Below are 14,621 nucleotides of genomic sequence, written 5' to 3' on the forward strand. Positions count from 1 at the left end.
TTTTTTATTTCAGTTATTGTGTTGTTCATCTCTGTTTGTTCTTTAGTTCCTCTAGATCTTTGTTAAACATTTCTTGTATTTTCTCAATCCGTGCCTCCATTCTGTTTCTGAGATTCTGGATCATCTTTACTGTCATTACTCTGAATTCTTTTTCAGGTAGATTGCCTGTTTCCTCTTCATTTATTTGGTTTTGTAGGTTTTTACCTTGCTCCTTCATCTGTGACATATTTTCTTCCCGTCTCCATTTTTTTTTTTTTTTTAAATGAGTGGGACTGTGTTCCTGTCTTAATGGTTGTTTGGCCTGAGGCTTCCAACAGTGGAGTTTGTAGGCTGTTGGGTAGAGCTGGGTCTTGATGCTGAGATGAGGAACTCTGTGAGACCTCACTCTGATGAATATTCCCTAGGGTCTGAGGTTCTCTGTTAGTTCAATGGTTTGGACTCAAATCTCCCACCGCATGAGCTTAGGCCTGACCCTGGGCTCGTGAACCAAGATCCCACAAGCCGCCTGGGGCAGCAAAAAAAAAAAAGAACAGTAACAAAGTAAAAAATAAAGTTAGACTAGGAAACAGATATGTTAGGAAGAATATAAAAATAAAAATATAGATGAATCAACACCTGGAAGGTATATCAGTACCACAATAGTAAAAAGGAGGGAAAAGAAAAAAGGGCGGGGCGGGGGAGGAAGGCCTTGGCTGTGGAGGGTGGGGCCTAAGCAAAGATGAGGTTTGGGTGATGGGCGGGGCCAATGCTCAGGACCCACAGGGCTGGAAAAGGCCCTGGGGGCTGTGGCAGTTGGGGCTTAGGCTCAAGGAACAGAAGGGACCCAGGCGTGCCCCCCACCCCTGGTCTCAGAGGGCAGAGGACCTCACTGGGAGTGCAACAGGCTTCCAGGGCTCAAGAGCATGGGGCACACTCCATCCTGTCCTCTCCTGCTCCTCCAGTCTGGGAGGCCCCCTCCCCGCTGACTTTCCTGATCTTCCTGCCTTCCCTCCTATGCCCCCAAGGACCTACATGGCCTGGAGGGGGACTTTGGAGGACAGGGGACTGGCCTGGGAACTCAACAGGCTCCCTGTGCCCAAGTGGGCGGGGCAATTGCCCTCCAAAAATATATCTTTTAAAATTTTTAACTGAAATGCTTTTAGATGTTAGGTCATCCTTGTTTATTGAAGTAAAACATTCTTTGGGATATAGGTGTTTCTTTTGCTAAATAAACTTATTTTATGGATTTCAGGCCCAAAGTCTTCAGTGGTATTTTTGGAATTGAGTATATCAATTGTTATCAATATTGACCCAAAGTGTGATATAACCTAATCTTTGTGGGACATTATATCCATAGTGATAAAGAAGGAAAGCAGTGTCCATTCTTAACGTTAGACAAGTATAATGTCAGGAATTTTATGTTAAGTGTCAAAAGTATTTGTTTTCTTAGAGGAGAGGCCATAATGGATAGGAAATTCCAGAGGCAAGGCAGTGCTACAAATTCTGAAAGTGCTGAGTAAAATTCATAATATATCTCCATCAGTGCATGCAGTTCATTCATTTTTATTGCTGTGTAGCATTTCAGTTTCTGAATATATCACAATTTACTTATTTTACTTAGTTTTTGACTATTATAACAATACTACTAGTAACCATGTACATGTTTCCTGCTGCATGTATACAAGATTTATCTAGGATTTATACCTAGAAGTGGAATTGCTAGATCATAGAGTGTTTTCATCCTTGCCAAATACTCCCAAATTTCTTTCCAAAGTGGTTGGATTGATTCCATTTCTAAATGAATATATGAGTTGTAATTGCTGTGCATCTTTACATTCAGGTTGTCAGTCATTATCATTGCTGACTATATGTTACAGATATCTTCTCTCAGTTTGCATCAGCCAAAATTCTTAGACTAATGTATATTATAGTAAATGTGATTCACTAAGTAGTGGGATTAAGAATTATATCTAAATGCAACTAGTGAAATTATGCTAAAAACAAATGTGACGTTTAACAGATGAACATGTCCCTTGACCAAGGTTGTGTACTTTTTCTTGTTTTCACCCTGTCTTCTAGAAATAGTGAGTGAAACAGAATCTCCAATACCTTCCTACTCTCATCTACACAGTGAAAGCTCTATTCCAGAAGAATTGGGCAGCCCTGCTGTTGAATATATACCATCTGAATCTATAGTTCAGGAGCAGCCTGGGAGTCCAGATCACAGTATACTTACTGAAGAAATGGTTTTTTCACAAGAACTGGAATCTTCTACCTCGCCTAGTAAACATGTAAGTTAATATATATTTATATCTTAAGCTTCTTTAGAAAAAAACCTGTCTGAAAGGTATATTATTAACAGTTATATTCTTGCTGTTAAGGACAGCATTGACTATCACCCATACCTGTAACATATAGTAGATGACATTTGAGTAGAAATAAAGCTTTTCCTTGACTCCTAAAGATTTATAAATATATGAATTTTAGATTTAGGGGCAGTTATAAAATTATATGCTGTGAAGTTTTTAATATTTAGGGGATAGGAACTTCTAAAGTTTTTAATAAAGATAATATGTGAGACAATACAAGTTCTTATTAAAGTCTGTTTTGTCATATAATAGAAACAATAAGACCTTAAACCACACCAGTGTGCCTTTTCTATAATTTAATTAATGACTGCTCTATAACTCTTAATCAGACTAAAAGTAGTGGTTTCATCTCTTTAAGGCAGATCTGAAATGGATATATATTCTAAATTAGAATAATGTTCACTTTAGAATAAAAAGGTTTTCCACATTGTCCTTAATTCTCTACTTCAATAAAAAAAACTATCTCGTAAAAACTTAAGAAAGAAACTTAACTGCTTGTCTTTTTTTTTTTTTTTTTTTTGTGATACGCGGGCCTCCCTCTGTTGCAGCCTCTCCCGTGGCGGAGCACAGGCTCCGGACGCGCAGGCTCAGCGGCCATGGCTCACGGGCCCAGCCGCTCCGCGGCATGTGGGATCCTCCCAGACCGGGGCGCGAACCCGGTTCCCCTGCATCGGCAGGCGGACGCGCAACCACTGCGCCACCAGGGAAGCCCCAACTGCTTGTCTTTTAAAACTTGATTTTATAAAGTGTACAAGGGGATTAGCATAACAGTATTTTTTTTGATGGGAATTTGTGTTTATTTTTTATTTTTCACTTTTCTCTTTAATTTTTATTTTTTTATGCCTTTTTTTAAACATCTTTATTGGAGTATAATTGCTTTACAGTGTTGTGTTAGTATCTGCTGTATAACAAAGTGAATCAGCTATATGTATACATATATCCCCATATCCCCTTCTGCTTGCATCTCCCTCCCACCCTCCCTAGCCCACCCTTCTAGGTGGTCACAAAGCACCGAGCTGATCTCCCTGTGCTATGCAGCTGCTTCCCACTAGCTATCTCTTTTACGTGTGGAAGTGTATATATGTCAGTGCTACTCTCTCACTTCGACCCAGCTTATCCTTCCCCCTCCCCATGTCCTCAAGTCCATTCTCTACGTCTGCGTCTTTATTCCTGTCCTGCCCCTGGGTTCATCAGAACCATTTTTTTTTTTTAGATTCCATATATATGTGTTAGCATACGGTATTTGTTTTTCTCTTTCTGACTTACTTCACTCTGTATGACAGACTCTAGGTCCATCCACCTCAATACAAATAGTTCAATTTCGTTTCTTTTTATAGCATAACAATATTAAATATTATAAGTGAACACAAACATTGTTAAAGCCTCTTTGTGTTTAAAAAAAAGAATCCACCTAAATTCAGTGTGTCTTAAAGTCACTTCTGTAATAAAAAGTAATATTTTTTGAGTGTTTACTTACCAAGTGCCTGGTAGTGTGCTGAATGCCTTATGTAGATTATCCTCACAACAATTCTTTAGATTTTAAGCCCCACTCTGAAGCTTAGCAGGCTAGGAAACTTGCCCATAGTCACAGGGATAGGAAGTGGTGATAGCTAGGAATCAAATCAGACATTCTCACTTCCACTTGATATCAAGGTAGAAATTACACCCTTTGTAATAAATAATCTCATTTGGGCAGTCTTCTTATGCTCTTTTTCTTCCCTCCCCGCTTCCATTTCTTCTTTCCTTCCATAAAAGTAGTACATTAGTATATTTAAATTTTTTTCAGTTTTATTGACATACAATTGACACACAGCACTGTGTGAGTTAAAGGTGTACAGCATAATAACTTGACATACATATATTGTGAAATGATTACCACAGTAAGTTTAGTTAATATCCATCACCTCATATAGTGACAAAAAAATTTTTTTCCTTGTGATGAGAACTTTTAGGATCTACTCTTTTAGCACCTTTCAAATATACCATATAGCAGTGTTAACTATAGTCAGCATGTTGTACATTACATCCCCAGTACCTATATGTCTTATAACTGGAAGCTTATACTTTTCGACCAGCTTCACCCAGTTCCCCCACCTCTCCACCCCCACCTCTGGTGACCACAAGTCTGATCTCTTTTTTTATGAGTTTGGGTTTTTTTAGATTCCACATATAAGTGAGATCATTTAGTATTTGTCTTTCTCTCTCTGACTTAATTTCACTTAGTACAGTGCCCTCAAGATCCATCCATGTTGTCTCAAATGACAGGATTTCTGGTTTGTTTGTTTGTTTGTTTTGTTTTGTTTTTTAAAAGCTGGTGCTGGGCTTCCCTGGTGGCACAGTGGTTGAGAGTCCGCCTGCCAATGCAGGGGACACGGGTTCGTGCCCCGGTCCGGGAAGATCCCACATGCCGCGGAGCGGCTGGGCCCGTGAGCCATGGCCTCTGCGCCTGCGCATCCGGAGCCTGTGCTCCGCAACGGGAGAGGCCACAACAGTGAGAGGTCCGTGTACCGCAAAAAAAAAAAAAAGCTGGTGCTGTTTGTTTTTAATTTATTTATTTATTTTTGGCTGTGTTGGGTCTTTGTTGCTGTACGTGGGCTTTCTCTAGTTGCAGCAAGCAGGGTCTCCTCTTCGTTGTGGTGCGTGGGCTTCCCATTGCAGTGGCTTCTCTTGTTGCGGAGCACGGGCTCTAGGCATGAGGGCTTCAGTAGTTGTGGTTTGCGGGCTCTAGAGCGCAGGCTCAGGAGTTGTGGCGCCCGGGCTTAGTTGCTCCACAGCATGTGGGATCTTCCCGGACCAGGGCTCGAACCCGTGTCTCCTGCATTGGCAGGCGCATTCTTAACCACTGCACCACCAAGGAAGTCCTGTTTGGTTTTTTTAATGGCTGAATAGTATTTGTGTGTGTGCATGTGTGTGTGTTTGTGTGTGTGTGTATGTCATATTTTCTTTATCCATTCATCTGTTGATGAAGACCTACCGTATGATCCAGCAAATTCAGTTCTGGATATATATCTGAAGGAAGTGAAATTACTATGTCAAAGAGATATCTGCACCCCCATATTTAGTATTTTTAAAGTTAAAACAAATAAGGGGGTAAATATCACTGATTCAGTAGCCACTCATAGTTATAATAAACATTTTTTTAAAACATGCTTTTTTTATAACTTTTTTCTGTACCTTTAAAAAAGTCAAGATTGGGCTTCCCTGGTGGTGCAGTGGTTGAGAGTCCGCCTGCCGATGCAGGGGACACGGGTTCGTGCCCCGGTCCGGGAAGATCCCACATGCCACGGAGCGGCTGGGCCCGTGAGCCATGGCCGCTGAGCCTGCGCGTCCGGAGCCTGTGCTCCGCAACGGGAGAGGCCACAACAGTGAGAGGCCCGCGTACCGCAAAAAAAAAAAAAAAAATAAAAAATAAAGCTTATTAATTTTTTTTAAAAGGAGGGAGGTTGGAATGGAACAGACAGGATCTTCCTTTACAAACTTTTTTCACTTTTTATTTCATAAAGTTATTTAAAACTCTTTGTAAATATTATCTTCAACTGGTTCATATCTTGAATTTTAAATAGAATTTTACAACTGTATCACAAAACAGTTCCCATTTGATTTTCTGTTTGAACAGTCACCTCCTAAAAGCTGCACATCTGTGTCAAAGCAGGAGTCTAGCAAAGGAAGTCACAGAACTGGAGGACAATGTCGTCTACCCGTCAAGTCCCATCAACACTGTTATAGTTGGTCAGATGAGTCATTATCTATGACACAGTCAGGTAAGACTAACAAGGCGGAGTTAGTTTTCTTTGCACTATATTTGAATTCCTCTTTAATAAGCTTTGTCTAACTATATGGCTGGTAAAATGTTATTCTTTGTTTCATTTGTGAAGACTTTTTTCTTGCCAAGACTAAATCGCATAATTCTTTGCTTTTCATTGATAATTATATCCCTAATTACACCAACTATGATAAATTGTTATATTCTTGGATGTTAATAGTCATTTATTCATCACACATTTTTTGAATTTTTGGTGTGTGTCAGGCACTGCTTATGTGTTCCCATGGTGCTCTGCTCTTCAACTTGTTATACCAGGTAACACATAAATTGTAATCAAACTTTACCCAGCAGGTTTCCCCTACTAGAATATAGACTTCTGCAAAGGAGAGTCCTGTTTTAACAGTTGTAGAACCAAGCCTTAGCAGGTACTTTGCATTGCACATAGTAGGTATTTATTAAATGTTTCTTGAATGATTTAATGATGACAGTGAGGAGAAATAGGAGGTGGTAGAGCAGGATAGCATAAGACTCAAGGGAGGAAGAGTAGAGAAGAGACTGCACATGGCAGTGGGGAGCATTATCTATTTTCCCATAACCTCTATCATACTGTAAATCTCTGTGGCATATAGATTACGGAAGAATAAACAGCCTTTACTCTAGAAGACTTGATTCAAGGAGTTGATCGTGGGAGGCATATCTAGACAGACAATACTTGGTTTATGTAGGATTCTGAAGAAGATTAATACCATATTGAGTGTATGTCTTTTGAGTTCATTTTCAGTTTTCTTTAGAGAGTAGACATTTAGTAAAGGAAAAGTGAAAAATACTATTCATTTTTTGATCTTTATTCTATTCTGTACCCCCTTTGTTTTCCATGTTTTAAACAGTAATAAATCATGGGTTTTTTCCCCATGCTCATATTTGTAGATCTCCTTTATTCTTTGAATAACTGCATAATATTTCAAAGGGTAGGTATACCATAATTTATTTAACCATTTCCCTAGTGATAGTCGTGTAGGTTTTCTCAAATTTTTCAATATTTCAAATAATGCTGTAATGAACATCTTCATTTATATAGATCCCTGTTGAATATTTCAGTAGGAATAAATTCTTAGAAATGGAATTACTGGATCAAGCCAGTAATTAAAGTTGAAGAATGTTGTCTGTCATATTTAAATTGTTTTTTTTTTAAGATTTATTTATTGTTTATTGTATTTATTTTTGGCTGTGTCAGGTCTTAGTTGCGGCACGCAGGATCTTTGTTGAGGCATGTGGGATCTTCATTGTGGTGCGTGGGCTTCTCTCTAGTTGTGGCGTGCAAGTTTCTCTCTAGTTGTGGCGTGCAGGTTTTCTCTTCTCTAGTTGTGGCATGCAGGTTTTCTCTTCTCTAGTTGTGGCGCACAGGTTCCAGAGCGTGTAGGCTCTGTAGTTGGCGGCACGCGGGCTCTAGTTGAGGCACGTGAGCTCAGTAGTTGTGGCACGCAAGCTTAGTTGCCCTGTGGCATGTGGGATCTTAGTTCCCTGACCAGGGATCGAACCCACGTCCCCTGCATTGCAAGGCAGATTCTTTACCACTGGACCACCAGGGAAGTCCCTGTCTGTCATATTTATCTGTTGCAAGTGATTAGCATTTTTATATATTTGCTTTCATGTACTCTGGTGAAAAGTTACTGCCAGTAGAATAATATGTCATTGGACCTAAACTTGATACTTGGAAATATGGATTCTCATCATGGCTCTGTTACATACTGTGACTCTCTTTAAGTTTCCTTCCCATATTAATCTTTTCTATCTGTAGCAATGGAATAATATCTTAACCATCCTTGCATGAGTTATGCAACAAGGATTAATGATAATATTTATAAGATACTGTTTTATTGGTAAAACATATTTAAGCAAGAACAGCTTTAGAAAAACAGCTCTGAGATTTTTCAACTATAATGCCGTCTGCCTTTTCATGATGACATCATTTATGTGCAGTATTTATGGAAGTGGTAAATTTTAATGTAGTGGAGTTATATAATACCTTTCTCACTTAAGTGATGGAGAGTTTGTTATCAACCAAATTAATACAGTCAGCATGTGTCAGATAATCAAACTTAATTTTTGATTGAGTTGTTCTGTCCATCTGCTTATTCTGTCTTGATGTGTTTCAACAAACTGAAGTATCATTTACCTGCCACTTCCCCTGTCCCCTTACCTTCCAAAAAACCCTGTAGGAGAGAATTTCATAAAGACAATACATTCATCTAGAAAGTTGCTTGGATTAAAAAAAAATTATAGAGATTCTCTTAGATGTTACTGATGATAAACACTGTTGTAATACTAGATTTGGACATATATAAAATGTATTCCCATTCACTCTCATAGACTTTTACTTAATCTCTACCCTTCATTTGTAGGATTTTGGTTTCTTTAGTACTTAAAAACATTTCCCAAGGTCTTTCATCTAAAACTTGAAGTTTCTCATCATCTGCTATTAAATCTTCACAATCATAGATGATAAAGATATTTTTATTTTTATTTTTATTTATTTTTTTAAAAATTTATTTATTTATTTTTGGCTGTGTTGGGTCTTCGTTTCTGTGCGAGGGCTTTCTCTAGTTGCGGCGATTGGGGGCCACTCTTCATCGCGGTGCGCGGGCCTCTCACTATCGCAGCCTCGGCCTCTGTTGTTGCGGAGCACAGGCTCCAGACGCGCAGGCTCAGCAACTGTGGCTCACGGCCAGCGGCCATGGCTCACGGGCCCAGTTGCTCCGCGGCACGTGGGATCTTCCCAGACCAGGGCTCGAACCTGTGTCCCCTGCATTGGCAGGCAGATTCTCAACCACTGTGCCACCAGGGAAGCCCCAAGATATTTTTATTTTAAAAAATCACTGTTGACATATCCAATTTAAAAAATATATTCATTTAAAATAAACATTTTGGGGGCAGAGTTGAAACTAAGTCTGTGGGAGTATAGTAGTCTCCTATAAAATTTTATCAAAGTAACATCTCAAGTTTTGGAAGCACATAAAGAATACACAGTTAAAAGAATGCACAGCTTTAGAAGATGCAAAGATATGGGTTTATACTTCATTTTAGAAAGATTATAATTTTTTGCCCAGCCTACAGTCCTACCCCCAATTATTGTACTAGAATCATCAGTTAAATCACTGTAAAGCTTACCACTAAGGTTCAGAGTCTTTTAACCCTGAAACCAATTGATTATTTTCTTCAGAAATTAAAAGAAAGCATGAGCAGGATATTCAGTTGCTATCTCATCTCTACCACCTTTTTTAGTTTTAAACCAAAAAATATGTTACATAAAATATGGCTACATAAAAGTGTTTTATGTGTGCTAATACTACCACCATTTACTGAGCTGTAATAGTAGTCTAGGTACTGTGCTACATGCTTTATATACCTTATTTAATTTTCACATCAATTCTAGAAATCGTTAAGTGTCAGACACCTTAGCGATTACTAGTAATAGATCCTGACTTGAAAATGGCCTTTATTGTTACTTCATTTTATGAGTGTTGATCACTAAGTAGTAAACTTCACCCATGCTAAGGGCTCAGTCTGATGCCACTACTGGTATAAGATGGATATAACTTCCTAGTATACCTTAAGTCAGGACATAAAAGTGGCAGGAACTTAGATGTCATTATTTGTAATCCAGATATTTAGATCACATTGCAAAAAAAGACTATTATCTTTTTAAAATAAATTCTGTGACTAGTTCTATGCAGTTTAATCTGAAGTGCTTGAAAAAACCTGATTGTTTATGATGTAATGTTGTAATGTACATCTGAGTCTTCAGATTTGCATACAATAGTATTTCTCTTATAAGACTATTAAATGTCTCACTCATTAAATGACACCATTGTGTGATTCAGGGAGGAGGTGTGAGGAAGAGTCTTTTTTCTTTCTTTTCTATGTAATTTCCATGTGTAGTGAAATAAACTGTTTTTAAATGATACTTATTTTTATAAGCTATGCATGACACTTACAATGAAATGTCTTTTTCATGATTTTGCTATGACTGGACATCTACTTTGTATGTGTGTAAATATGTGTCTGAATTGTTGGGAAGAAAATAAGATTTAACTAGTTTCATTTCGGTTTTTTTAAATATTTTAAGAACTTCCAAAGAACTTCCAAAGAAAGAACTTCCAAAGAAAGGTTACCACAGAGCATATTTCTTTATAATTTTTCTCTCTCCTTTTATGTGATGTTAAGACATCAGCTGATGACTCACAATCAATTTAAAATGGTAAAATTCCACTTTGATTTTAATATGACTTAAAAACTATCAAACTACTATTAATAACCAAGAGGAAGTACAGTTAAATATGGCTGTCTTGTCACCAGGAACGAAATACTTGCAGAATGTCCAAAGTTCACTAACCAAAAGTTTTTCAACTTCCAGCTGCTTATCTTATCAAGAACAGGGTACCTTGAGATTTATTTGCAGTTTCAAATAGTGCAGTTAGAAAGTGAAAACAAATAGGAAGACATCCCCCCTCCCCATAGAGATTTAGTGGAAAAGAAAGGATGCAAATCACTAATAATTTTTTTCTGAAGCTCAAATTTTAAATGTTAGATTGACTTTACATTGGTGCTTTTTATTAATAGTTACTGAGTTAACCTATTTTTAAGTTAAATAAAAAGATTCTTTATCTCTTTTAGAAACTACATCTGACCAGAGTGACATTGAAGGTAGGATCAGAGCCCTGAAGGATGAGCTGCGGAAAAGAAAATCAGTTGTGGACCAACTGAAGAAGGAACAGAAAAAAAGGCAAAAGGAAAGACTGAAAGCCCAAGAAGCCAGTCTAATCAAACAGTTGGAGGTTAGACATAAGAAGAAAGGGGTTTAATTTCAAGGCTAATGTAAATGTGAACCCTGTTTTTAGTGTTGTTAATAAAGTAATGGATTAGAATTTTTCAATATTAATTTTGTACCACATTTTAACCTAACTTAAAAAAAATCTGAACAAACTCGTTTGAAAGATTAAATTAAATATTAAATTAAAATGTTAAATATTATAATATCAGGTATTAAAGTAAATAGTAAAAGTATTAAAATAAGTTCTTTTCTAAAGAAGAAAGATTAGGCCTATGAAAGAAAAATTGATATCCATGTCCTCTAAAGCAAAGAACCATTAGATAAATAATCCTAGCTATTGGAACTGTTACTGCATTTTTTTTTTTTTTAAAGCAGAGTGGTATTTCATGCCACACGACTTATCAGTATGACTGTTCGTACTGTTTGAATGGCTCCTAAATAATAACTCTAAACTTGACTTTCCTTAACTCTAGCAACCTTTCCTGATTCTACCCCAGTCTGGAAACCTAGTTTTTATGTCTTCCTCATTCTGTTTTCTCCCATCCATTCAGTCACCAGATCCCATTGATACTTTTTTCATAAATCTTCTTGCTTGTCCCTTTCCATTCCTACTGCCATCAAGCTATTTGGGGTCCTTATGTCCTCTTGCCTCTGTTGTCTACATAGCCTCTTAAATGTCCCTGCCTCTGGTCGCTTTCCTATAGTTTACATGCATTCTGCCAGCCTAGTGTTCCTAAACACCACATTCATTATAGAACCGGTCTGAACTTCCTGCTCATCATAAGAATCCCTTCTCATGGCCTGACCTGAGAAGATCATTCAGCTTCTATCCAGACACTTTCAGTAATAGCAAATTTCACGTTTTCAAGGCAGTTGGTTTCTTCAGTTGGACTCTAGGTGCTCTAAGTGTTAGAAAGCTCTTTGCTATGTTTAGCCAGAATTTCTGTTCTTTTAATCATCCTTGTGTGGTAACACCAAACATTTGTCCTCCTACATTAATTAATCAGGTCCCTATTTATGTGCTGGAAACTCAGCTAATTACTTTACACATATTTTTCATTTTATCCTCAAAGTAACAAGGTGTGGATATTACTATCCCTCTTTTACAGATGAGGAAACTAAGTTTTAGTGAGATTAATGATATCCAGAGACACACAGTTCACATGTGTTAAAACTAGGATTTTAATCTAGCTCGAATTCCAAATTCTGTGCCCCTGCTGTTACACTACATTATCTTCCACATAGAAAATAGACCTGCTAACAGATCTGGAGAAGATAGACATTTACACAGGCACACAATACAGAGATGGGAATGGGAATTGTAACTTGCACATATGTTTAGAAGTAAGAAAAAGTGGTTAAGATTCAGTGGCCATGCTGAGAAGTTCATGTTGGAAAGTAGTGAGGAACAAAATTTAAAAATAAAGATCATGTTCAGGGCCTTAGAAACCAGACTGATAAGTTTGGACTTCATCCTATATAGGTCTGTACTGTTCAACCTGACTATACATTAGAATTAACTGAGGAGATTTTTTGAAAAATACAAATATCCAGGTTCACTCCCAGAGATTTTGATTTAACTGGTCTAGGGTGGGGCCCAGGATTTAAAAGTACTGCTATAGGTCATGCAGAGCCATTGAAAGCTAAATGAAATACTGTTAGATTGAATGGCATTGCCCAAAAAGTTCATTAATATGTATGTCACCCGGAACGATATCTAGAGAAGGATACAAAAGATCCATCTCATTCAGCATTCTATTAAACGGTTTAAATAAAGGCAAAAGAAAGTTCTGTATTTAGATTTTACAATTATAGTATATGATAGGGAAATATATAATACATAGCAGTTCGTATGAAAAAAAAACTTTTGGATTTTATTTGATCACATATTTAATAAATGAACTACACTCATATAAGTATAGCTTTCAGATCTGAGAAATCATTGTCCTTATGTATACCTAGCTAGCCAAATCATCTAGCTGTAGTATATGTTTAATACCAATGTTTATCAAAACATTGACAGTTCAGAGGAAGGTAACATAGACGGTGATAGTTATAAAAATAGTGATTTTAGCCTAAGTTTTAGGGGACTGTAGCAGTTGACAAACATCCATCTGCTCATTTACTCAGCCTCCTTTGAGCCAGACACTGTGAGTAGGTACTGGACATATCGTGTTGAGCAAAACAGCTGTAGTCTTAAATGTGAGAAATGTAAAAGTAGGGATTAATTTTAGCCTAGAAAACTGAGGAGGTTTTTTTAATAGAAGGAGGGCTTCCCTTAGATTTCATTCAAGTTAGAATTATAAATTAGTGAAGTTTTGTTTACAGAATGGCTAATGACTAAGAAATATTTTTGCAATTCTATACTATCATACTCCCAATCACTCCCTTCTCTTTCCTTGAGATTTGTATTCCTGAAGTGCTCACCCCTTAAGAAGCTTACTGCCATTGAAACTTAGTGTAATGGCTAAACTTCTTAAAAATACCAGGAAAGTATTAAGACATACTTTAAAGAATAATTATATAATTAGCTAAATAACTTTTTTAATGTGGCAGGGCCTGAACTCTTGCTTCAAAAGTATTAAACTTCTGTAGACTGAGACTGTCATTTCCTAATATTAGTATTACAGTTATACAGCTTGCTTATACATAGACTATTTCAAGAAGGCTATACAAGTAACTGATTTTAGAACTCTGGGAAATAATACTGATGCAGGGAGAAAGAATTTTATATCTTTTTTACAGTTTGAATATTTTACCATAAAATATACTGTTTTATAATTTAAGATAGTTTAAAAAATTCTGTGTAGTGACTTCTTTGATTTTTCTCAACTTAGTCATATGATGAATTCATTAAGAAAACTGAAGCCGAGCTTAGCCGAGATTTGGAAACATCACCAACAGCCAAGCCTCAGATTAAAATGCTCTCCTCAGCTTCTGAAAAACCCAAGATCAAGCCCCTTCCACTACACAGGTAGAAATTTTTGATAACTAACCTATATTCTGCCTTGTTTGAGAAAGGAATAAGGAAAGATTTTGAGTAGAAGCTATCTTTTAAGTAACTGAAATTGTAGAAGTGAAAATATTGGTTTATATTTTCAGTTTCACTAAAGTAAATTTGTTATTTATGATATAATCACAAATAAAATTTATAATAAGATACAGATTTTAAAATATATTTTGAATCCTGAAATCTGATGGGAGCTGTAAAAATAGTGCTCTCCAGCATTGCTATTATAGCATCGTAAGTTGGTATAGTTGTTTTGGAAAACAATTTGGCAATGTTTCAAAAGTCAAAAACAATCTGTAACTTTTGACTCAATAATTGCACTTCTGAAAATCTAGCTTGAGAAAATATGGGCTATCAAAAATATCTATTTTCATGAATATGTTTATCATAACATCTTTTATATTATGTTTATAACATAAACACTGGAAGCAACCTTTATGTCCAGAACTGGTGAATAGCCCAGTAAATGATGGTTCTTTCCAAGGATAGAATATTATGCAATCAGTGAATACAAATACAGAAGATGCAAAGTAGCACTATTAGAATATATAATGTGGTATATAAGAAAGTCAGGTAGTAATATTTAAACTAAATTTTGAGTGAGTAGAGGTTATATAGGTAAGTGGGACTGAGAAATAGGGGATATTTCAGAGAGAAGGGCACTCATGA

At 36.9% G+C, this 14,621-nt stretch overlaps 1 protein-coding gene across 1 annotated transcript in view; it reads left to right on the forward strand.

Moving 5' to 3' along the window:
* CEP350 (centrosomal protein 350) overlaps positions 1 to 14,621 on the forward strand; it is a 145,571-nt gene that overhangs the window by 107,422 nt on the left and 23,528 nt on the right. Inside the window, exons 31-34 of the mRNA XM_055084187.1 lie at positions 2,059 to 2,270; positions 5,965 to 6,109; positions 10,786 to 10,946; positions 13,780 to 13,916. Coding sequence (XP_054940162.1) covers positions 2,059 to 2,270; positions 5,965 to 6,109; positions 10,786 to 10,946; positions 13,780 to 13,916 — 655 coding nt within the window. The remainder of the gene's footprint in view (positions 1 to 2,058; positions 2,271 to 5,964; positions 6,110 to 10,785; positions 10,947 to 13,779; positions 13,917 to 14,621) is intronic.

Source organism: Physeter macrocephalus, chromosome 4 (assembly GCF_002837175.3).
Source record: "Physeter macrocephalus isolate SW-GA chromosome 4, ASM283717v5, whole genome shotgun sequence".
NCBI classification, from domain to species: Eukaryota; Metazoa; Chordata; class Mammalia; order Artiodactyla; family Physeteridae; genus Physeter; species Physeter macrocephalus.